The sequence below is a fragment of the Leptosomus discolor genome, chromosome 10 (assembly GCF_034619465.1).
Source record: "Leptosomus discolor isolate bLepDis1 chromosome 10, bLepDis1.hap2, whole genome shotgun sequence".
NCBI lineage: Eukaryota > Metazoa > Chordata > Aves > Leptosomiformes > Leptosomidae > Leptosomus > Leptosomus discolor.
Window position 1 is genome coordinate 309048 of NC_141400.1, and position 25835 is coordinate 334882.

At 50.3% G+C, this 25835-nt stretch overlaps 1 protein-coding gene across 1 annotated transcript in view; it reads right to left on the minus strand.

Moving 5' to 3' along the window:
* The window catches only part of CYSTM1 (cysteine rich transmembrane module containing 1), a 29031-nt gene extending 7026 nt beyond the window's left edge, over positions 1-22005 (minus strand). The window contains exons 1-2 of the mRNA XM_086471108.1: positions 21966-22005; positions 10063-10301 (exon numbers count right to left, since the gene is read on the minus strand). Coding sequence (XP_086327234.1) covers positions 10063-10282 — 220 coding nt within the window. The 5' untranslated portion in view covers positions 10283-10301; positions 21966-22005. The remainder of the gene's footprint in view (positions 1-10062; positions 10302-21965) is intronic.
* Between the last annotated feature and the right edge of the window lie 3830 nt (positions 22006-25835).

Genomic DNA, 25835 nt, shown 5'->3' on the forward strand with positions numbered 1-25835 from the left:
TGCTACAGCACAGTAAGAGACAGCACAACCAAACCCTAAGCACCTTCCTCAAATCTCTTAAAATCATTTTGCTAGGAAGTCTTGCACAGCACATTACTGCTGCAAGCCACCCAGCATCTTCTCAGCTCACTTCAACCAGCAGTTTTCCATTCACAGAGACCAGGTTTTCTACTGGAGTAGCTTCATCAACGAAACCCCAACCCAAAATATGTCAATTAAGGAAACTCCTGGTTTTGCATGCTTCTTGTTAGAAGCCTGATGGCCTCCGAGATAAAGCCACCCAGTTTCTTGTGGTGAGCCTTATCGGGGACTTCATTAGTTGCTCTGTGCCTCTCTGTTTTCCCCAAGGTCAGGCACTCCAAAGATTTCCTACGGCATGTCACGGTCCTTGCCACTACGAGCAGAGGACTGGTGGTCTGAAAGAGAAACAAAGGCAGTTTCTCTCAGAGGCACTAGACAGCCCTCAGTTTTAGGCTCAAGTTTTGATGCTTCCACTGTTTTTTCTAAAGCAGGACAGGAGAGGGTGTAAGCTGAGCAGACCCTCCCATCTTCTAATCAGCCTTAAAGAGCACAGACCACAATGAATCATGCCTACTGCAAAAACGGTAGCACTCCCTGTAATCACACAGTACCAGCCTGCACAACCCAGTGCAAATAACTCCCACTTTGTTTTTAAAACAAACACTACAATACCTTGTTATTTCACATACAGTCTGCTTTATCTTAGGCATACACATTTTGCTGCTTCTCCTACCCAATTGATATGTTAATCATTAGCTCCTTGACGGAAAGGCATGAGCAGTACTTTTCACCTGGTTTGGTATAAACTAAAATCGTGACCTCAGACTGTAGCGCTCCTTATCGCGGCGCTTTACTGGGCCTACAAGGATTGCAAAGCAAGCTACACTGGCTTTGGTGACGGAACCAGCCCACCCCGTCCCAGGCACAGACATCGCTGTGTAGTACCTACTCACCTGTATGGGGCCCCTGCTGGAAAACAGGCAGCGATGGTGCCTAAGAGCCCTCAGCTCCACCAGCCCTCCCAGGAGCCTCGCTGCACGTCACCGTGGGCCCTGGCCCTTGCCCGGGTATTTCAAGTCCGACCTCCAGGCAGACAGCCAGCCAGCAAAAGCTCACCTCAGGCAAGCCAAGGGGCAGCTCAGCCCAGAAGCCAGCCGCCCGCCCAGAGGAGCGAGGTGTGGGCACCCAAAGGTGGTGGTCAGCCCAGCCTAGCCCCAGCCAGCTGCCCCCGGGGACTCTCTCCTCTTCCCAAGGCGAGAGGGCTCGAAGCACAGACCCCCTCCGCATGCAGCCGAGCTCCTGGCTGCTGCAAGCCACCAGGCAAGGCCTGGAGCACACGAGGAAGCAGCAACACGCAGTTTGCCGACCACTGCTGCTGCAGACCAAGAGCTCTTCCCACGGCACCTGAACGGCTGTTTGCCACAGCAACAACTGCTCAGAGCAGAAGTACCACCGCAACCTTCTCATCTGGGAGGAAGCACGCGGCAGAGAAGGGACCAACATGGGAATAAAGTGGGTTTTATCACAAGCCACTTCTGCACCAAGAGCTTTGTTTTCACTTCCAGCCAGCAAGAGGTCTTGCTTAGAACTGCCCAACACCATTTTAATAATAGTTTCTTACAGGCATAAGAGCTACCTGCAGCAGATTGCTAAGTCAAGTTGGTCTGTGCATTGCTTCTACCTTCAAAACATTCTTACCCAAGTCCTTTGAAAGTCTTCCTGTTCAGGATGGAGGCCAGAGAAGGGCAAGTCAGCAGAACGGCCTTAGTGCCAGCCAAGGGATGCAGAGGTGACAGTGACCAGAAATTAAGTGTTTCTGAGGCACTCTCTGGGGTGCGCACCTTGGGTCTGCAGGCCAGCACTGCAGGAGGAAAACCCAACTCTGCTCTCCCAGCCAGACATGTGTCCTGCAGTAAATCCCATGCAGGCAAGCATGGAAGAAGAGGCTGCATGACTGGGGAACTGAGACCCGAGGATTTCAACTAAAACTTTCATACTAGCTGCCAACAAGGCTCCTCTCTGCCCCAGGCCTCCTCCCTTGCCCACAAGACCTCCAGGGCAGACCCTGGGCACAGATGAGATCTAAGTACCCAAGCAAGGCAGCATTTAATTATTTGTTCCTGTCACATCACGTTCCCTGGCCCTCAACTCCTTTCTGCCCAGAGGCTTTCGCTGTACGAACAGACTCCACCGACACCATATTCAGATTTCAGGAAATACCTCAGCACACTCCTGAAGCAGATACCAGTCAGAGCCGGACTGAAATACAACAGCCTACTTGCAAACAAAAATCTTCCACAGTTGCAAAACGCTCAGAGGAAGTTTCACAATCCCCAGCACCAAACACAAACGGCTCTGCTGCCAGAGCCACCTGAGCAAAAAAAAAAATCAAATATCAAGGAAGCAAACTTGTGAGTACAGGTAGTGTCACCTGCAAATCCCCTCTGCCATCAGACAGCTGCTGCTGACCCAGCCCAGATTTCAGGCTGGACTCAAGCAGAAGCGACAGATCCACAACTACCCCCACTGGGATCAGACTTGCCCTCTTCTGTGGCTGCAAGACTACATCCAGCAGCTTAGGAAAATTCCTGCATTTCAGTTCCCGCAAGTCTGAGAAGCTCTTATGGTCACCCCAGAGAGCTGCTACAGCCTTCAGGGAGCACATGCGGGCGTGCCAAACGAGCACTTTCCAGAGGCAATGCTGCGCTGGCTGCCTTCGCACAAGGGTGAGGTTGTTCCCCTCTCACACACCACACGTGCTCCAAGCATGGGTTGTGTCTAGCTATAAACCCTGCAGAAGATCTTCTTGCAGTTGAGCTCAGGGCTGGGAAAGAGGTGAATTGGAAGTGATACTAATCAGCATTTATGGAGTTCAGATGTGCCCAGGAAGGATTCAACATCTCTGAAAAGCAGGACCACTCCTCATAGGAGAAAAGCATACCTCATATAGTAAGTATTCAAGTCTCTGAAGGATATCAGCAGGCTTTGGCCAGCTCTCCAAAGCACTATAAACCCCACTGCACGGGTTAGAAAGTGTACGAGACATGTCATGTAAGAAATGAGCTTCCTTGGCTCAAAAGTAAGTAATTCGGGCCTTCAGACCCTTCAGTTTTCTTCTAGACTGCAACAGATGCAGAGACATTTCCCAAAATTACAGAATTTGAGAAGTTCCTCTAACTTTTTGTTTGTTTGTTTTCAATCAGTGAAATTTTAATTTACTGTTAAAGCAAGGAGGCATTTTCCACCAAGTCAACTGCAGGGCTAAGAACAGCACGTTATTCCTCGGCCTGAGTTTGCACTTTCACTGAAAATCAGCATCAGTCCTAGATTTCAGCAAGACCTGGCTTGGACAGATTTACACAGCACAAACTCAGTCTTAGAAGGGTTTTGTGAGAGTGTTCCGGGTGACAGACAGGAGGGACAACGTCCTGTTTTAAAGCAAAGGGACCATGCCACAGCAAGTAGTCGCCCAGGGTAGCAAGATTCTCCTTGAGCGGTCCCCCCAGGGCTCGAGTACCTCAAGCTGTGCAGCACTTGCAGTGCTGGAAAAAGGCTTTACACAATTTGCTCCCCATGCAGGCTAGGTGCCCAGCTGGCAAGGACTGGCCAGAGCAGCAGCCTCATTTAATTCAGTCCACTATGGAGCCAGTCTTAGCCTCATGGAGCCAGTTTGTCTGAAAGGTTTTCAGACCCAGGACTTGAATCTGGAAATCCTTTTCTTTGCATCAGGTGTTTCTCAAGTTATCCCCTCCTCGGGGTGAAAAGCAGAGAAGGTGAGGTCAGAAGCAGCCCCAGGACAGCACTGCTTGCCAGCAAACAGGTCCTGCTGCTTGTGCAGTCAGCTGACACCAGCCAGGGACAGAGGGAGGTATGATACAGCAATCTTGAGGGAAAGGGAACATCAGGTTTTAAGGCACACTACAGTATCAGACGCAGATAAGAGGACAACCGTCAAGTGAGGTTTTTTCTTTGGCAGGACACCAGCTGCCTGGAGTTGCAGGTTCTGAATGCTCAGCAACAGTTAAACTAAATGCTCCAACCGATTGCTTGGAAAGGGTCCGCATCCAGAGAGAAAGCCTGCTGGCACTGCTACATGCTGCCCTCCAAACAAACTTCTGCTGGGAAAGGCTCAGCTTGACACTGTTTGAGAAGTGAGGGGGTAACCACTGAGAGGCCCAAGAGCCTAGCCAGAGCGATTAGGATCCCCTCCTTTCCACACCAAGACCTGTAAAGAGGAAAAATCCACCCACCTAGCAGAAGGCAGTGACTGTATCTAGGCGACCTGTTTATTCTCGCAGCTGGCCAAACATTAGGAGGTAGGCGGCACCACTGTGACTATTACTCTTTATCACAGCCAGCTTTGCTACAAGTAATCAACTTCCAGAAGTAAGATTTCCACCCCAGACGTACAATAGGTCAAACGCAATCCTGAGCTTTGTTTGCCTTTGGCTGGAAGGAAGACTGCTGACAGAGCCTGGTTCCCTTTGGCCCAGCACAGACCAGCCTCATCCATTACGTTGTTAGGTGTCAACAGGGCAGGGGGCAGGGAGAAATTAAGCTGGGGAAATTGCTAACACCAGCTAGTGCTTTCAAAATTAGTATGTCACTTCATACTTTGGCACATTCCACTTTTTAAAGCACACCATTATCAACAGCATAACATTGCACCTCTAGTTTACATAGACAAAAAGCACCTGCTGACTAGCCAGCAAATACTGTGGTTTCCTTATGCCAGTTGATAACAAATTATTTTGTAATGAAAACACTGGTGGGAAAATGAGATTTTTTTTTTTCCTCCCAAGTGAGCCCCTGCTGCTCAAGAAGGCCTGGCTCCTTATGCCATGCTCCACGCAGGCACCATACTCCTACTGCTGAGTGTTTCCCAGCTTCGTGCTGGTGCAGCTGAGTTCCCTCCAGCTACCCAAAGCACTGTGTGACATCAAATGGCAGATCTACAGTATTCCAGGAACTCAGGCCTGGACAGACCTCATGTGGACAGATAACTCTCAGTTTTTACAGCAGGAAAGGTGCAGATGGAAATCAGCCCAAGTCAGTTCACAGAGCTAGGAAGCTGAACCAGATACCCTTCAGGATAACATCCCTCAGGTTCGGCATACAAACTATCAGCTCTAAAGGTCAAGCTGTTTCCTTCTGACGAACAACAGCCAAGTCAGCTATTAGCCCTTGCAAGGTGCCAGTAGTGTTATTTCTTTGGAGACTTTGCTATCGGTAGCCTGTGTGAGCCCAAAAGCCAGCTATCAAAAAACCAAACCAGAAACCCAAAACCATGGCCATGAGGTCTCCTGTGCCACCTCAGCAAGTCACCTAGCCTCCCACTGCTGCTCCACCTGCAGAAGAAACATACGCTTCAAGGCCTTCACACCCAACAGCGCTGAGGTAGCCAGGGTGACCCTGAGGGGTGCAGGCCTGCACACGCTGAACTCCATCCACTCTGGGAGAAGGGACACAGGACCATCAGCTGACCTTGTCAGCTGCAGCCCCCTCTTCTACAGGGCTGTAACACACAGGAGTCATATGGCCAACACCACCAAGTCTCAATGCATATACTGCAAGTTGATTTCTGCAAGGCAGACCGGCGTCATGGCTAACTAATCCTACACAGAGTGGAATACACTTGTTCTCCTTGTTCAGTGCTGTACTGGGCTGTAACAAGCCTTTATAGATGTCCCCCTATTCAATATCTTATTTGAAACGATGTCAACATCCTCCCTCTCTCCCCTATTTCTAGCAGAGTCATTGCTCGCTTAACAGTAATAACTTTCCAGCCTAGATGTTACCCGCCCTTCCCAACCATGATCGCGACAAGAGGGGCCAAAACTCTCCAGTCTGGGCTTACAGCCCCCACCTCCTGAGGATGAAGAGGAATGGTGCTGTGGCTGGGGAGAAGCCCGGCTGCAGCACGCATGCCATGCACAGGCAGCATAACTCACACCAGTGCTGCTCAGCATGAAGAGTCCTTCAACAGCAGCCTTGGAAACAAGGCTCAGTGGCTCACAAAGCCTTCTGCAGCGTGGCTGACAAAACAGTACTAAGTTGAAGCTGTTACATCTCAGATGCAGCTTTCTTTTTAACACAGAGAGCAAGCTGTAGGAGGTTTTTTCGTCTCCAAGGGCCAGTTGGACAGGCTATGTCTATTGCTACTCCAGACAGGCCACAAATGGTTAGGTTAAAAAACACCATCACCATGAAATGCTATTTTACCATCGGATTTTGAGAGCTCAACAGTAATTACTTCCATCTGTGAGATCCACTCAAGACCAAAATATGATGCATAATTACTTACACACACTAGCGCACCAGCTATGATCCACAACGTAAGAGCCCATTTGCAAATTGCCTACACAGTAAAATAACTTAAAGCATAAAATTTTAAGTACAGCAAGTTTCCTAGCTTTCAACGTGGACACACGTTTGTTCAGAAATACATCACTTGGAGTAGTTTAATTCATTAGATTAAGCGAAGTCATCTAGGAGATCAAAACAATTGCACTGAGAAGAAAGCAACCACACAGTAGTGCTTCCCAGATAACTGCTTGGAAACACCACAAGAACTGGCACGCCACATTAAATCATGCCAGACCAGCTGGGCAGACTGTAATGACTTGATTAAATTTAGACATCCATTTTTTATATTAGAGGTTCAGCCACACCAACAGATATAGAGCATTAGTATAGCAGATTTTTTAAAAATTAGCTTTTTAGGGACATCCAGTCTATATTAGACACTCTTGGAGGTGATCATTAAACAAAATCTCATAGAAAGCTCTCTCGGAAGACTTCTGTTAAGCGGCATGGGACAAAGATCAGGTTCCAATTTGACGGACTAGCCAAAAAGGAGCAAGGGGGGGGAAAAGGGTGTTTAACAGAAGGAGAGTAAAGAAAAAGGAAAAGCTTTTGCAGACAAACACAAAGTTATAGCCCTAACTTCATTTTACACACATTAATAAGCGGGGTTTGTACACTACACCCACTTCAGCAAAAGCAATTCAAAGTGGAGGCTCCCAAGGTGGGTTCAGAGACCACACGTGGCTACAGGAAGGCAGTTCAAAGACAGGACTTAGCAGAAGATCTTTGGCTTGTGTGCTAGGATGCTGCTTCTGCGGAACTGCAATTGTGTTGGCTTAGGTTTAACAACAAAACCATGCCTCCTGACATGTAGGCCTGGGCTTTAATTGAAAGACACACTCACACACTTAGCTACTTGTCCTCCCAGCTTCCCAGCCTACTCCTTCGTGCTGGTTCACAGGTCTGCGAGCAGAGCAGAGACCTGATCTGAGCAGAGGACGTTCAGTGTCACCAGTTCCCCGATCCAGTCTGATATCAGATCCTTTAAGCCTCCAAGGCAGCAGGCCTGGCTCAGAGCCAGACTGTCCAAAGCCACAGACCCGCTCTCTCGTCAGCTTCTTTGGCTACAGCAGCAAAGCGACATTTGCACTAACCAAAGATGTTCTACATGGGATACTAGGAATTTCCCGCCCCCCTCAGTATCAAGAAATGCCTGTTAGCCACCCCAAAACTATGTGCATTTCCCAGGGAAAACCCTGATTACACTTTGAGTCCATGTGGTAGTAGTGGGGGGGAAGCATCACCATGCTGGTGCCACCTCCTTCTCAAAGGCAGACTCTTGAGGTTTTCACTCTCTTTACAGAGGAAGCTGAACTCATGACTTGCACTCATTCAGGTTCTTATTCACTCACACCAATTGTTTGTTGCTTATATTTGCTCCTCTGGCCAGACCCACACCAGAATATTCCTGACATCTTACATCAGCTATAAATTCAGGGATGCTTTTATATACGCTGGACCAGTAGTCCACCACCATTTTAGCCAAGAATACTGGAAAAAAAAAGTTCTTGAAAACGTCCTCTCCACAGCTCAGCCTGCCCACCCATCTATGTCACGTCTCCTTTGGATTCACTGCAGTGAAAAACTCTTGCTGGGAACTTCTCAAGTTCCAGCTTCCCAAAAAAATGAGGGCTTTGAGAAGACCTTTGTCACAACGCACTGCTGAGTCAGAGCAACATGAGGAGGCAGAGGGGCACAGCAGGCAGTTAGCTCAAAATGCAGCAAATGCGCACAGACCCAAGTCCTGAGCAGGCCCCGAGTGCAAGCGCACGTTGTCCCACGCCACGACAACAACAGTATGTGGAGAATGACCTTAATGTGCAATGGCAAAAGCCTCGGGGGAATTGTCCGAGTCCTGGCAATTTCCCAAGCAATGTCAGCTTCGATACCCACTTTATCAGACGGTCTTTACAGCAGTAGCGCCCAAAGGGCTAGTGCCTTGCACAGCTGTAAAGCCCTGCCTTAACTCTTGAACTGAGGTACATGTTCCTCTCATTTCTTTCCACTCTGGGTTAGTCTGTCCACAACTGTGCCAGACACACCCGGCACATACAAACCCCCTTTCCTTCCAGAAAGCAGCTCCCACCTATAGCACAGTGCTGGGACAGCGCCTCTACAGAAGTGCCCCGCACACTCCCTCCTGCAGAACTGCCCCTTTGGTAGCTCTGGCCACGTCCTCTGCCACCCCACGGCAGCCAGAACAGCTATAGGCACTGAAGGCTCTTCTCAACAGCTCGGGTCTGTGATATTCACGGCAACAAAGGAAGAGAGGTGATGATGGCTTCTGGCTTCCCAGGATGAGTATCTTTATCACTGAACAAGTCTGAAAGAAGGCACTGGAGTTGGCATGATAGCCTGAGTCCCCATGCTGATGGTGAGGGGGTGAGTACACCCCCATGACGTACGAGCAGAGATTTTACAACCACAGCCTGTGAAACACTGGCAAGAGTAAACTTGGTCTCTAGGCAAGTGTCCTTACCAGCAAGACAAAGTTATCAAGAAACCCCAAGCTAAATCTTCCTCTTTCCAATGGGAAAAAGGCAGGGATCACATTCAACCTTGCCAGAATCCCAGAGCTGTCAAGGTTGGAAGGGACCTCTGAAGATCATCTGGTCCAACTCCCCCTGCTCAAGCAGGGTCAGCTAGAGCAGGCTGCCCAGGACCATTGTCCAGTCAGGTTTTGAGTATCTCCACAGATGGAGACTACACAACCTCTCTGGGCAACCTGTCCCAGTGTTTGATTGCTCTCACAGCAGAAAAGTGTTGTCTTGTGTTCAGAAGGAACCTCCTGTGTTTCATTTGGTGCTCATTGCCTCCGGCCCTGTCACTGGAAAGAGTCCAGCTCCATATTCTTCAGTACCTCCCACCAGGTATTTATACACATGGATAATGCCCCCCTGAACCTTCTCTCCTCCAGGCTGAACAACCTCACCCCTCTCAGCTTCTCCTCATATAAAGAAGCTCTGGTCCCTTAACCATCTTCTCGGCCCTCCTCTGGCAATTCGAGGCACTGCAGCGAGGCCCACAAAAACTGTGGGTGCCAGACTAAACCAGCATACCATATGGATGGGTCACAGAACATAGACGGACCAGCTAGCTGCCAAGGTAAGTTACACCATCCTCCTCCCCTTCCCCAGAAATCTGTGGTTTTCCATAGAATGATAACAGCTTCAGGAAAAAAAAACCCAAACCAAAGAGCCCAGGAATGATCCCAATGGCACTATTAGGTCACTTGGACAGATATCGATGGGCTCAAGAAAACTGATGCACGTTAACTCAGTAGGAACTGTATATTTGAATATTACAAGTTTTAACCGCACAGCCTTTGGTTGAAATTTATCAACCGAAAGACAGGCAGAATGAGAGTTGTGGCAAATCTAAAGCCAGCAAAAAGCAGGTATAACAACCTCAGCGTAAGGATTCCCTCGAGGGATCAGCATTAAGGATGTTCAGCAGTATCTTCCAACAGCCAGAGAACTGTTAAGAGACACAGCAGCAAAATAAAGCAGGAAAACAGGCTATAAACAGAATCGCTACTTCAAACAAGTCTCCACCTCCCCCAGCCCCGTTAGGGCCAGGTGCTGGTAACCACATTGCTTCAAGGTCAACATGTCCTCACGCATCTGCAAGCCAGCAAGTGTCACAGTTACATCGCACTGAGGCTGCCAGGCATACCTGTGTTTTTAGGCCCATCTGCATACACTGGTCCTGGAGGCGGAGGGGCGTTTTGCCATCCATACTGGGGATAACCTTGATAACCTGGCTGGTAAGGCCCAGTCGGTCCCGGCGGATAGCCTGGGTACGGGCCAGGAGGACCACCCGGCTGCTGCGCATAGGGTGGGTAAGGGGCAGTCGGGCCCGGGCCGGGATAAGGTGGAGGATTTTCGTAGCTCATGTGGGATGCAGAATCTGTCCTGCAGGAGGAAAACAAACAGAAGAACTGGTTTGCTTTTGTCCACTTCATCCATGCCCATTAATTCCCTTTGCAGACTGCACTCCAGAGGGCCCTACATTAAGTGTGAGAAATAGACCTCCCAATACCTGGTCAAGCAGCGAGTTTATTTTTAACCCTAACACAGGGGCAGAGACCGAGTTGAAGCGTTTTCTTCCATGTGACATGAGTTTAGCTCAGAGTGACTTGCTGCTTTCCAGTCACGCATCAGCTATTCACCCTAAGACATTTAACAGTCCTGCAACTGCAAAGCAAAATCCTCTGCTTCCACTCCTGATTAAATTGCTTTTAAAAGAGATTTAGAAGCAATTACTTCATATTTCTGTCAATACTAAAAAAAGAAAACCATGCAGAAATGCAGCCTATTTGAGACGTGTGATAGCCTCAACAGGAGAGAGAGTGAACACAAATGTCCATTATGCTTCTGCTAATTGTTCTAAGTATCGAGACCGGCACTCTGGAGCAAGTAACTGCCTGATGACACTGTAACCCAGCACATCGCGTATTCTTCCAGTAACATGCAGCTGAATCATTAAGCAGCCACAAGCAATCAGGGCCTTGTGCTCAGTCTCATTCAAAAAGCAACATTAAAGACACCACAGAGAGTTGATGCTTGTAAAACCTATCTCACATATTATTCATAGTACAGCCATCAAAAGACAAGACTGTCTCAATAATGCAACTCCAACTAACCTCTAAGCAGCATGACTAAGCAACTCATTTATTACATTAGGTTTCTGAAGCTTCTCCCTGTTCAAGGAACCAGAGTGTCCTAAATACCACGTGTTCAGGACCCCTCCTGGCTGCAGTAGCTGGACTCTGCTGTTTGCTGTCACCATTCCAGCGCCCAGAAGGATCACCATTTCCCCTTTGCTGCACACCTCTTCCCACACACCACAGGCTTCAGGGAAAATTACTGGGAGCAGAGTTTGCCCCTGCTGAGGCTCACTGCTGCCAGCACAGAGCAGGAGGGGCTGACAAGCAGGATCCTCTTTGGATGCTGTTGGGAAGGGCAAGCAGCCGAGCTAGACTGACCTGGATGCTCAGTACTACGCACTCACTCTCAGGGACGTGCAGATTTTGAGCCCAGTGGAGAGCATTAGCACATCTAGACTGAGCTCTGGTGTGACGCAGATTAAAGAATTTCACCTTTGTAACTCTATAGTGAGCCCAGAGCAGTCATCTGCCAGGCAGAAGCCAAGTGAGTCAAGCCTCTGGGGCTATGTTTAGCTGCTGCAGGCTCTAACCAGTGCTGAAGTGAGCTTTGTTTACGGCTTGCTATTTCATCACCTCAGAGAGCGCTGACTGTCCCTCCCCAAGGAAGGATCCCGGGGCTTTCTGCTTGTTTAAACGTTGCTCCTTGCCCCAGCCTCATGAGCACGACGCCCACTGCCATGCAGGCACCATGGGGCTCTGCCACGTACGCAGCCCTGTCCCACCCTTGCAGTAACAGCCAGTCTAATCACACACAATGCCCAGGAGAGCATCTGACTCAAAACAACTCCAGAGGCACACTCTGAGGGAACGGGGCAGATGAACCTCCCACAACACCACCAAGAAGCAGCCCTTCAGTCTCAGGGGTCTTCTGCGGCCTTGCCAGCCTGAATTCATTCTAATGCTCCTCTTGCTGTGCAAGCCAGGCACAGTCCCAGTTAACTGTTAAGGCAGCACTGTTACCTTTCAAATGGTATTTATTTTGAGGAATTTTATGTATTTTTCCATTGCCAAGCCAGCCAGACCACTTAACTGCTCATTTTGAAGCGGACAAGCACAACTTATGTTTAACTTGAGGCTCTTTAAACACCAGCCTGCATTGCCACGCCTCTACCAGTCTGCAGCATGGAAATTCTCCCTTCAGAGAGCCAGAGAAAGGCAGGCACCAAGACCTACAGCTCACTGCAATGCAACAAATGGGTCATTAATGTTCATCTAACCCAGAAAATCATGCCAAAATAGAAGCCAAAAGCAGTTCCCAGGTAAGAACAAGGCCAGAGCACGCATGTGTGTATACCTACATACCATTGCACGCGGCAGGGTAGCCCATGGTGCCCATGCCAGACAGGGCCCAGGCAACACGCAGACCCCTGTGAACTTCCCCCGAGTTTGCTTGGTCTCCCTGAGCCGGCACACAGCTGCAGCGCCCGCTCCCAGCACGAGGGGATCCAAAGCTCTGCTGCATGCCTTATGGAAAACTGCCCCATCGGGGTGTCTGCAGGAGGTAGGGATCAGCAGCCACCTGCCTAAATTCAGGGATGCACCAAATGTGGGAGAAGGCATGTGGGGACACCCCGTTCCAGGCTGAAGAGCCCCAGTGTACTGTCTGCTCCTTGGGCAGGAACCAGCCCCTCCATCCAGCTCCCCCTTCTCCGAATCCCTCCAGGTCTGTTCTAGGCTGTAAGCTGGCATCCTAGATACATATATATGTGTATATATACACACACACACAAGATATTCAAAGGCAGCAAACTGCAGATCATGTTTTTTGTTCATAAATCTTTTCTTCAGAACCCCCAGAGCTCAGCTGGCTTTGGTGATCATTGCCAAGCTCCAGCAAAGAGCCACATTGACTACTTCAGTTTTCCAAAGCCCTCCTACCCAAGAGGATGGTCAGCTCAGGCCATCCATTCCAGTGAAGTTCAGTCTTCCCTTCTGTCCCTTCATATGCATCAATTCATTTATCTACATTCATTATCATTGCCATTTTAGTGCTGTAGCAAGGCTTAAAAGGTGTTGCAATTCTTCAATTAGCTCAAATTCAGGCAGTGGATAACTTAAACTCAACCACCACACTGCTCCCTTGCCATGGGGACTTGTGCTGGGACCCCCAGGGGCCATCCTCCACCGTCAGGGCTGGCCATTCGCTCCCTTCCCTGTTCCCTTTGGTACCCAAGCAGGGAGCCTGCCCAGAATCCTGAAGTTGACTGGTTTCTGTACAAGCACCCAGTGTGGGATCATACTCAAAGCCCTTTGGAGAGCTGGTACAACTGCTGGTGAAGCAAAACAGGTAGAAAAGCATCTCTGCAGAAAGATCTGAGATGGGTACCAACTGTACAAGGCTGTATCCGATAAAGCTTAGAAAACACTGAAAGGCGTGGTAAGGTGAGAACCTGGCTAAAACCAACAGCTGTGGAGGATGAGTAAAGAAAACTGCCCATCAGCAGCTCTGCAGAAAACTCTGAGAAACCAGACAGAAGGAGTTAAAAATCAAAGTCTTACAGTGGCTTGAGCAAACAGGGAAGTGGTGTCATAGGGAACAAGAAAGAAATACCAGTGCTCTTTGTCTGTTTAACAGCTCTGTGTTAGCCCTGTCAAAACAGTTTTTGAAGAGGAGGCAGGTTTGGAGTGGAGCTAGTAACTGAGCTTCTGCCTCTTCATGAGGGACAGGGCTTGAGGAGAAAACTGGTGAGAGTCTACTAAAAACCAGACAGATGCCTGGGCAGAGATCTCAGAAGAACAACAGAACAGTGGAAAAGATGAATGAGATTAAAGGGCATAGTCCACCAGGGAAAAGGTTACTTCTCCCCTCAAAGTTAAGGGCGAAGTAACACAACAGAGATTAGGCAAGAAGCAAATAAGAGCACCCAGCAAGAACAGTTTCACAGCAACTGTATTGGAGATTTATCTGTGATGAATGAGAAAACTCCTGAAGAATTTATCACGGCATTCTGCAAACCCAGGAGGTGGCTGGGGAAAGCAGGTCTTCCAGAGGTCCTAAGTACTACTTGCGTCCACTCCCTCTCAGCTCCGCCTCGGCTGTGAAGGTCAGTCTTCTCGCAATGGCCTCTGTCCCCAGACACATTCTGGGGAAGAATTTTTCCTCGTGCCTCACTTCCACTATCAGTTACTGCCACGCATATACCCTTCCCTACCTGCCCTTTTTGAACTGTGTGACAGTATTTAGGTTTTCCTCGTTCTCATGAGCTCACACATGGTTTTACATGCTTACTAGCCCTATTTACTCACTGGGGTATGCATTGGCAAGGCAGAGACTTGAATCATTAAGCAGATACTTTTCAGAACATAATTGAGCTCCTAGTCAAACGTATTACCAAGCTTTTCTGTGGGTTCTCACCCCAACTAGTAATTCCACACGAGCTGCAACCAAGACCAATTCCTACAAGCTTACATCAGGGCTCGTATCTGTGGGTTTCCCAATGAGCACCTCCTGCAGACAAAGCTCAAAAGACAGAAGCCAACGCCTCTGTAAAGCCCTTTGGTTTTCACGGCACTGTAGGAGGTCCATCAGGAAGAGCCAGTACAGCACTGCACAGTCTCACCTGATGCAAAACTTCACCTAGCACTAAAACCAGCAAACGAAGAGACTTCCCTGATTGCCACTAAATGTTTGCCCTCTATGTCACAGATTAATGACAGAGAAATTACTAGTCCACCTGAAGAGAATGACAAAACATGTTCCTATTCCTTCCTCTCCCCCCCACCTTAGTACTTTTGCTAGGTGGCAAGTTTGTTAATATACCATAAAGTTTCCTTAAGCTATCTTTGAACTCCTTTGTTCCACACTGCTGAGCAAACATCATTTTCCCTACTCTAACAGAAGGGGGTTATTTTTAAAGCAGCAGCTTACCATACCCCAAAAGGCTGCATTGTATCCCATGATGTCTGCAAAAGAAGAAATCACTCAAGTAGGAGTATGCACACAATGCATCATAGAGAACACAGAGCACTCTATATAGGCACACACTGAGACATCAAAAGGTAAGAATGACCATCTTATGCAAGAACATAAGTCCCTCTCCATCTGTAACCTGTCTTTGACTAAGGCTTAGCAAAAGGTGCAAGTACAGAACAATGATGCTTTTGTACACGCTGTATTTTTTTGGTTTTCTAACCTCTCCATTTTGGCAACCAACACACCTCAGAGAAATTTCATCATCAAGCTTCGAAAATACCTCCTTCTTTCCGATTGCTTTAAACTTACTGCCTCATGCAAGGTCAGCATACAATGCAGCTGCTACAGAACTAGTCAGTCACTGCTCCTGACTCTCCTCTTCCAGCACATTCATGAATTAGCTTTTTTTTCCTCCAGGAATCTCTCTCTAGCTGAGGAGACTCTGCTTCTACAAAGCCTGCTCTATTCCTTGGCTGTTCTTGCCATCCACTGCTGTGCTTTTACTTTTACCGTTTGTCCGGGAGGGAGAGAGCAGGCTGCACGTAGTTCTGCTGCGCAGTGCTGCAGCAGTCTTCTGCTTTCCATCCCTTTCCCAGCTCACTCCCAGGACAGCTCTTGCCATATGCCAAGCCAAACAGCACTCGAGCTGCACCGTACTAATTTAACTGCAAGATCCTTCCGAGCGGGAATAGCTCATGCAGAGCCTGTCGCTGCCCACGTACAGCTAGGGCCATCGTCCTTCTCGTACACCTTGCTCCTCAAAGCACCAACACAGTCTCTTCCACCATTTCACTGACCAGGTACCTGACACTTCCAACCAGTCCCCGAAAACAGCCTTAGTTTCAACCTGGGAAAGTCTCATCATCCACAAGCTGCCACCTATTTACCCCTTTTGACAGATCAGTGCATGGTGGATTATGAATCATCCACCTTCATCCCATCTATGTTTAGGAATCACTGGGAAGGACTTTTTTTTTTTTTTTTTCCTCTCCTAAACTAGGAAAAATGGGTAGCCTCATTTAGGTATCTGACTGCTGTCTCACTTCGCAAGAGAAGCCCTGCAGTGCAGCATGAGGGCCTGAACAGGTAGGACTTCTGGTCAGAAGGTAAGGTGATGCAGGAAAACAACCAAGAACAAAGAGAATAAGGGAAAGCATGATGGAAGTAAAGCCCTTCCATTAGCACAAGGAGTTCCCAAACAAAGAGCCTTCACATCCTGCCAAGACCACCCAGTTTCACCCTCTTCTTTCCTTCAAAATGCCACTTAGAAGGCTGGTGCTCCCAAGCACCTCTTCTGAGGTCAGCATAATTCTGGCCATCAGAGTGACTGGAGACCAGTACAAATCTGCTTCTACCTGTTGGTACTGACACCACCTTGTTACCTTGGCAAAACTGAAAACAACATGCACAGAAGAGTCACCTGCGTTTTTACAGAGTAGGTGTTCACAGCTGCTAATCCACCTGGCAAAGTACCACCAATCCCTACAGACAACTGCCCGCAAGTCAGATCCTTCAAGTGCAATCTCCTCTGCCACTGAATCAATTAAATAAAAAGCTGTGTATGCAGAAGGAGATGGCAATCTAATCTGGGTACCAACAGGGTTAAACACCTTCTGTTGCACAGGGAACAACAGTGCAAGAAACAGTCCTCTGAAAACAAATGAGGGATTAATGAGTTAGAAAACCCAAAGCAGATCAGCAGTCTGGAACACCTAGACAACCTCCCCTGGGAAAAAAAAAAAAAACAACAACAAACCACCAAAAAACACAATTAGCAGATTTCAGGAATGTAAAGGCAAGAAGTTGTTTGCTTTTAGAACAGCAGAACAAGCACTGCACCTCATATGCTGCTCTAGTCAGAAGGAATCACATTTTGGGCAGGTCAGATATTGATTCAGCTGGCCTTTGCACAGAAGATGGAGAGCATAGTGAGGCACAGCTCCTGAGAAGGGCAACTGGGGCACCCTGATGTAACCCACCCCTTCCAATGCCTGCAGCGCTAGGAAGTAGTTTTCCAATACAGAGCTCTAATGGAAAGTACATTTAACATCAACAATCCAGCTCCTGGCAACCAGCCTAGCATTTAAATTACATTTCATATGAACAGTATCCAAATGAAAAAAAAAAGCACAAGCGGCTTTTAAATGGCACTGGTTGCGTGTTTCCCTCTTACCAGCTGCTTTGCAAGCTCCATTCAGTGACTGCACAAAAGGTACCTTAAGGATAACTTGTAAGAGATTCCATCCTTGCTCGGTTCACTTCCAGGAAGAGCCTCCTCCCAGGTTTGCCCACTTTAGCAGGCAGCACCACCGGCCTAGAGGAACACCTGAAGGGGAGCTGCACCCTCCTTTTCTGACAAAAGCTGCTGAAAGCTTCCCAAAATGCAGGTCTAGGCAGAAGTGAAAAGCCCAGCTTTGTGCTGTCAAAGGAAAAGCTAGAACACACTGCTTTGTTCAACCCATTTCCTTCAGAGGTCTCCAGGATACTCCAGGGCCACCAGGAAGGTGCATTTCCTCACCTCTGTTCCAGTGGCTGCCAGGCATTTCCTGCACAACAACCTCAGCTGCTGTTCCCAGCGCCCAAAGCCACCGGACCAGGCAGCCGGGCAGAGCAACAGGAGCAGTTTGGACAACGAACGAGCATTTAACCCTCCGAGTTCCTGAGCTGGGTGTTCCCTCCCCCCAGTACCCTCCAAGCCCTCCGGAGGCCTGAAGCCTGCAAACGGAGAGCACACCTGACACTTGTGTCCCTACAAACTGTCCCACCTCGCCAGCCCCATCATCTGTCCTGTCTTCTCTGCAAAACCACGACTGACATGCTTCCGGTTGGTTTTGATTTCAAAAATCAGGGTTTTGATCAGCTCTAAAGGCCTTGTAGTCACGTTGACAGCATTTGCCTCAGGCACAACGTCCTTCACAGCGCTTCGCAGTCATAGGATCTGTCCTTGCTGCTCTGTCTCCACAGGACACTCCAACAATGCAGCCTCACGCCCACACAGGTTTGAATGCCAGGAGTTTCCTTCTGCAGACAAGCTTCAATGTCTCATCAATCATTATGAACCTACAAAACCTCTTCAGAAATACTACTTATAACTTACTGCCTAGTTTTCCTGCTTGCAGTATGTTGTCTGCTGTCCACCTACATGTTCTGCACAGCAGAAAAGTATGAAGCTGAAATAGCTGCCTGTGTAGTCCTCAAAATAAAACTTAGGGGAAAAAAAAAAATCAAATCCAACGCTCTGCTACTGTTATTAGATGAGCTACATGGTTACGGGGAAAAATTTTCAGGTTTTTCAGACATCTGCTGAAAGGTTTTAAGAACATATGCTTTAACACCAGAGACTAACAATTACATCGCCGGGAAGTGCCACAGCACAGCCCCTCCAGTGTTCCAAGCCAGGGCACTTGTTGCTGACACACCAGGTGAGACTCTCTGCCCGGTTACAGAAGGGCTTGGGGCAAAAGGTACAAAAAAGCAAAGCCTTTTACACAGAACTCACTGCAGATACAGGCGTTAACATCTTGGTTTCAGGTTTTGAATGCTTTTGCATGCACTGCTCTTGTACAATGCGCTGCATTAGATACTTCCAGAAATACACAGATTTTGCTCCTAAAGGGATATATTAAAGACAGTTTCAAGGTGTAACAAACACCAAACCAAAACATCAATGAAAACATCCGATTGTCAAGTTAAACCAGACATAACAAGTAAAGAAAGAAGCTTTGTTGATCCAACAGAGAAGAATGTGAAACAAACAGTATGCCTTGCAAGAAAATGAATAAGCACAGATAATACATTCAGATGGTGCTCTGGCAGCATCCCAGCCATGAAACAGCAGCAGTCTTTCACGATAACCTCCCCAGCTCCAATACACTGACAGATTTAGTGGAAGATACTGCCCCAACTGCGTGATGGTTTTCTGCCATCTCAAGCAGAAGCCACACTGAAGGGCAGCACACAACTTCCAAGACACAGCAAAGTCAGTGTAAGCAAACAGAAGTACACACGTTTTCTACAGCTAAGGTCTCATTGCTCAGAAGTTTTCGTGACAGGCTGGAAAACAGAATGAGACTTTTTTTTGTTTATGTTTTCTCACTTTTTCTGCTTTTCCACATCCTACATGCAGCTGTAACACACCTGCAGAGCATATGCAAAAATCCCGTTTAGCGGCTGCTTGGCACAACCAAGTACCTCTGATACCCGTTGTCAGGAAACCAAGAAAGCCTTTGCCTTGCCCCGTCAGAGGCTGAAAAGCTGTTACAATTCCGGGCACTGCCCTCAATAGCTCGTCAGACCCAACAACGCCTGGACAACGTGTTCCAATGCCAGCAGGGAAACATCTTTCCGATACACAAGTGAAAGAAACGGTTGCTTTTGTTTCACAGCGGTGGTGGGGGGCATAAGGAACACAATGGGGACCCGACGTTTCCAGGCAGGCGCGTTCCCCGAAACCCCTGCAGCCCTGGTGGGTGGGGGGCAGGCGTGAAGCCCAGCACAGCTCCCTCTCCCAGACAGCGGGGCAGGAACGTGCATATGCTTCCCCACCACCGGGTCCCAGCTGGGAAACACTCCCTGGGCTGCAGAGGGCAGCCCAACAAACACTGGCCCCGCTGCACAGCCCCACACCTCAGCCCAAATCTGGAGAAAGCAACATCTCCCACCGTGGGGCGAGCGGCCTCAGAGGCTCCCAGGCTGCCTGGTGGGAAGCCAAGCTGCAGCCGGCAGGATGCCAGGCCTGGCAATTCCCACCATCTGCTTGAATGACTCGGGCTTCTTGCAATCTTCCCCTATTCCCCAAAATGACGGAGCGCTATTTTCGACTCATTGAGCCATACAGTTTCAGTTCACAGGCAGGAAGTTGAGAAAGACACAACACACAACCGGGAGAGCCGAACGCATCGGTACCAAAGACAGGCATCCCAACCCTGCTCGTTCACGTCTTCAGCTCCCACTGGAGGGTTTCGCAGCACCCTGCTAAGCCTACAGCCACACCACAGGGAGACCACCAACAGGTAACAGGAGGAACGCGGAGTTTGTTGAAAATCCAGAGTTACACAAGCTCGCTCTGCCTTCCAAGAAGAAAAATAAGTAACATATTAACCTGATCATGCACAGAGCTACCCTGAAAACAGGTCGCTCCTGTTTACCACAGACACAGCCCTCCGGGAAACTCTCCATCATACCAGCACAATGCTATGAGCAGGAACATCGCTGCTTACACTTACAGGATCACCTCAAGTCTTTTTGAGCAGCAAGCCACTGCCAATTTTAAATGTAATATGAACCAGGGGGGGGACACATGCAGCAAAACACCAGAGCCCTCTCCTCTAACCAACACGGGGGCACCACCTCGCAAGGTCTGCTCAGCCCATGTTGGAGCCACTCATTTACAGGACATTCTCTTCCACTCTCCGACCTCTGCAGCGAAGACACCCCCAGCCTCTGCAGATTATCGTTACTGCTCTCAAGCCGTTAAGGGAATGACAAATCAGTATTTTAACAAAGATGGCCTTTATAGCACATGAATAAGAGGCAAAGTGTAACAGAATCAGTGCTTGGTAAAAAACACTATTCTGTGTAGCGCCAAAGATTTTTATCCAACATGCATGCTAATTCCTGACTGTCCCCCAAATGCACCGAAATATGATCACTAAAATGTATTAAGACTCAGCATTTTGTGCCTCCTCCTCAGTCTGTCTGATATAGTATTCTTACCGCCCAATGTTTCTAGAAAGAGTCAGCCTTTTTATTAAAGCAACTGATGGAGTTGAAAGAAAAAGACCCGTTTTTCTGGCACAGCAGCACTTCCCACACCTTGTATCTTGTCACTATATTTACCATAGCACAAAGGAGGCAGCAGCTGCTCTGCACAGTCATTTTAACTCACCCACACTTACTACCTTACTGAGACTTACCCTATTTAGACAATGAGGTTGAACCATCTGCTTACACGGGTCTCGTAGCAAAGGTGAAAACAGCAAAAGCAAAAAGCACTTTTTTTTTTTTTTTTTTCAAATAGAGCTAAACGTGAATCTGGGATGACTGGCACAGATCTCAGCGCTGCCCTGGACAAAGAGGGTCTCCCCACTGCTGTCGGAAGAGGCTGCCAGACCCTAGTGGCTGAGGAAAGGAGACAAGTACTCCCCTTTCCTCATTCTCCTATTTCACCATGACATTTAATTATCCAAATGAGGTCTCCAACAGCTACAGGAACAGGAAATACAAATCCAGGACAACCATAACAGCTTTTAAACACATGATGCATCATTATTATTTTTACTCAGAAAGTGCGAGCATACCTCTTGCTCTACACTAAATAAGCCCATTATTATCAAACGTGCCCATCTGCTTTGAGTGCAGACGCCAGCCTTCCTCTTCTCCCCCCGTGTTGCATAAACAACCGCAGCTGAGCAGCACAGCCCTCCCGGACGGACGGGGCAGGGCTGTAAAACCCCACAGCACCCCACAGCCACCTCTCTCCCTGCGATGAAAGCCTGAAAGAGTTTAAAGCAACTTTTCGGTATCCAACGCACCGTTCGAGCTGGCAGGCAGGGAGAGACACCTCTAGCTCAGCATCACGGCAGCCCAGGCCTGGGATCCACCCGCCTGCTCCAGAACAACAGCCCCCTGGCCCCACACCTCGGACCCATGCTGCCAGAGCAGCCACCCGCAGCCGGCCTCCCACTCCGGTCCCTCTCTTCACCCCGAGATGCCTTCCTCCTCACCCATCCGCGTCCCGGTCCTGCCTCACAGCCCACCCCTCTGCCCCACAGCGCTCTGACCCTCCCCGCACAGCCGGGGCAGCCCAGCCCCGGGCGGGCTCGCAGCCTCCCCCACACGCTGGGGTACACGCTGCTCCCGGCTCCGCACTCGGCCCCCGCAGCCCCTCAGAGCCCCACCCCCATGGGGACCCCCAGCCCCCCAGCGGCTCCCGCAGCCCCTCACGCACACCCGCGGGGCTCCCGGCCCCAGGGACCTCTCCCCCCCGTCCGCTACCTCAGGCACCGCCCGTCTCGCGCCGCCGGCAGCACCTGCTGCGCACTCCGCGACGGGTGGTGACGTCAGGCAGCGGGGCAGAGCCCCCGCCCCTCGCCTCAACAGAGCCGGGCGGGGAGGGACGAGGAGGGGGCGGGCGCGTGACAAGGCCCGCAGCCCTCTCCGGGGGCGTGGCCAGGAGGGAGGCGTGGGCAGGAGCCGCGGTGGGCGGGGCGCTCGCGGGGCGGGCGGGCAGCGTCTGCCCGGGGCGGGGCCGCGGGGCGCGAGGGGCCGAACCCGTCCCGCGCGGGACTGTGCGCGCGCCCGCCGGCACCGGGCCCTGGGCGTGGAGTGGGCGGGGCCTTGGCACCGCCGGGGCGGGGCAGCCTGTTCCCGCGCCCCACCGCCGTCCCGGTGACGGATTGCTTCTGACCTGAATCTCCCCGCCTCGGTCTGGAACCGGCACCCCTCGTCCCATCACCCCCGGGCCCCGATCCAGAGTCCCTCCCCACCTCTCCTGCATCCCCCTTTCAGCACCGAAGGCCGCTCCAAGGTCTCCCCGGAGCCTTCTCTTCCCCAGGCTGAACACCCCCAACTCTCCCAGCCTGTCCTCACAGGGAGCTGCTCCAGCCCCTGAGCATCTTCATGACCCTCCTCTGGACCCGCTCGAGCAGGTCCGTGTCTGTCTTGTGCTGGGATCCCCAGAGCTGGACGCAGCCCTGCAGGGGGTGTCTCACCAGAGCAGAGCAGAGGGCGAGAGTGCCCTCCCTCAACCTGCTGGACACGCTGCTCTTGATACAGCGCAGGAGGCAATCGGCTTTCTGGGCTGTGAACGCACATTGCTGGCTCACACTCAGTTTTTCACCCACCAGCACCCCCAAGCCCTTCCCCGCAGGGCTGCTCTCCATCCACTCATCCCCCAGCCTGTGTCTGTGCTTGGGATTGCCCCGGGCCTGGGGCAGGACCTTGCACTTGGCCTTGTTGAACTTCATGAGGAAGTGGGGACTTCTCAAAAATTAAGCCAAGGGAAGTCTTAAAAGGGGAACAAGAAAAACAAGGAAGTGCAACCAAGGTCAAAAGGACAGAGGAAGCCAAGCTGCTGGGCAGAGATGGGGCCAAACTGGAAACGAGGCGGGCTCATCCCCTTGAAATTAAACGAGGGCTCTGCCTCAGCCCCCACCGAGGCTTGTCGTAGGTGCAGGCAGGGCAGGCAGCAGCAAGGGGCTGGTCAGGGTCAGTGCCGGCAGCAGTGGGGCTTGGAGACCCTCGTCCCCGTCAGGGAGCCCCCAGCATGCCGGGGTGTGGGCTGGGATCCACAGGCCCCAGATGCCTCCAGGTCGGTTCCCGTTCTTCATGGGGGCATAGGGGCTGAGAAGGACACGCGGGCCAGTGATTGGGGTCTTCGCATGGTGCCTTGTCACCTTCAGCTGGCGGCAGTAAATGTGCGTAGGAGAAGGTCCAAGGGCCGACTAGGAAAGCAGTTGCTCAGGCTCGCACAGATAAAATGGGTCAGGGACACAGGTAAAAATGTTGAATTGCCATCCCTGCCCTCGGCACGTGGCCGTGACTCACGGTGGTGGCTGGCGGCAAGGGGACAGCTGTTGCCACCTGCAGGGTGACACTGTGCCTGGTGGGCACGCGGTGGGGCTGGGGGCTGCGGTGGTGTCTGCGGCTGGGGCACAGTGGTGGTCTGTGGGGTGTGGAGGGGTGCGATCCTGCCACTGTGCTGCCGTGCGTGCCAAAACCCACTTCCTTTTCCCCTTCATCAATCGGTAGATCTAATCAGGCCAGTTTAATACTGAGGCCCTAGTGAGGCTCGGCCAGGAAGAAATTATTTTAATTAGTTATATGACATGCTGTATTCTTGGGCAAGAGAAAAACAAGACACACAGCTACCCCTGCTCTGTATGAGGAACCCAGTGCCCTAAGCGCATCCCAAATGAAACCTTCTGGCTGATGGGGGGTGTGGGAGACATCACAGAGCCCTTTCCAGGCAGCTGTCTGCTCTGGCAGAGGCTGTGGTTCCCTGGATGCAGGGAGTGATTCACCAGCCCACCACTCCCCAGCCTTGACTGTCCCTGTCACGCTGCCCTCCTCACATCTGGCAGAGCCTCCCAGGAGGCAGTTTAGTCGCCAAAATGGGAGAAAACTAACAAAACAGAACAATCCTCTGGATCGTTTTGTGCCATGACAGTGAGGAAGGGGAGAGCTGGCACGGAGGGGCTGAGGTGAAGGCACAAGGAGGGGCTGCTGCTCTGCTGCCCTGGAAGCTGCAGACCAGTCCCCTCACATGCGGCTTCCTTTGCCCTATGGTATTACTGACAAATTTGTGAATTATACTGACTGGCTGGGTACCTTGCAGCAGACACAATATACATTGTTCTGCTGGTTGACGTTAAACTTGTCTTGGTCCTTTACTCCAGTGCCAGTGGGCACACGCAGTTGTCTTGTTAAACATTAACTGAGAAAGCAGCTTGAAAAACTTTGCTTAGCTTCATTCAAATCTTAAAATGACACTTGATACTTAGATCTCCTTCTTACCTAGGTTGCACGTACTTGAAGTATTCATGCAGTCGAGGCTTTATCGCTCTTACTACCCCTCCAACAGAAATTGTATATTAATTTCTAGGTGCAGATATCTTTACTGTACCCTGGAAAGGAGTCTGGGATGCAATGCCATACAACAGATGGGAATTTAACTCCTACAAAGAGAAGACAAGCCAGCTGTCCCCTGGAACAAGAAGGGGCAGGTCTCCTGCTAAGCAAGGGCACGTGGAGGGTTCACCCAGTTTCCATCAGGTGTGTTAGCACATCCCCAGAGGTCAGCTGGGAGGCAGTGGGAGCATTCTGGAGGTGTTACACATGTAGAACTCGTGTTCACATGAGCTCCCACATGGGCTTCCTTACACACTTGTGTGTGAGTGTGATGTGGCCAGGACTGAGGGCAGGAAACTCCTGAGATACACTGATGTCCTGTGTGAAAGCGTTGCCCGGGATGCTGGAAGACAGAGCAGCTCCTGCCTCCACGAAACCACTCCCCTTTGCACTTCTCTTCTACCAGTGATTTTCTCCCTTGCTTTCTCCTGTTCCCTCATATGACCTACCACTATTTAGCAGACATGGGAAGGGGGGTGTGAATCCTGTTTACTGGGAAACCTCTGCTGCCAAACTCTGGTTTGGCAACATTTATCTCCCCTATCCCTCCCCACACCTGGCTCTATCTATAATCACAGCTTTTGTCTTTGGTGTTTACTTTTTTTTCCATTCTGATTGCCTGAAAGACACAAACCAGAGGGCAGGACTTGGCCTTACAGAGGACAAATGCAGAAGCTGGACCTACAGAGCATGTCAAGCTGCAGAGAAGAGGTGAACCGTAAGAAGGGAAACAGCGGAGTGCAAGACCATTGCCCGGAGGACTTGCCGTGGTTGCTTGTCCCCATTCTTGCTGCCTTTTGCACCTCTTTCCACACAGCCATTTGGTTAAAACTGTTGCAAAAGCCTAGTGAAACACCCCAGTGTCTTGCGAGACAGTTATGTGAGATTACAGGTCGCAGGCAGGGTAGGGCAGCTCTGCTGGCTATCAGTTTCGGCAGAGGTATCTGCAGGGCAGAAGGGATCAGGGAGGAGACGTCCTCGTCCTTTTTGCTATGCCAGTGCCGGCTGAAGAGATCGCGGTCCATCCACATGCTCCCACCAGCCTGCGTGTTCATTCCTACCACGTGCCAGCGCCTCCACACAAAAATATCCTTTAGGACCCAGTGGGCACATCCAGGATCAACGTAATACGTCAAGACGAAAATGCTGCCTGGGAGGACAAAGTGAGCAGATCTGCACTCTGTGTGCTGAATCCCAAGGCCTGCCTGGGACAAAGGTCTTCCTTACCCATCGCCT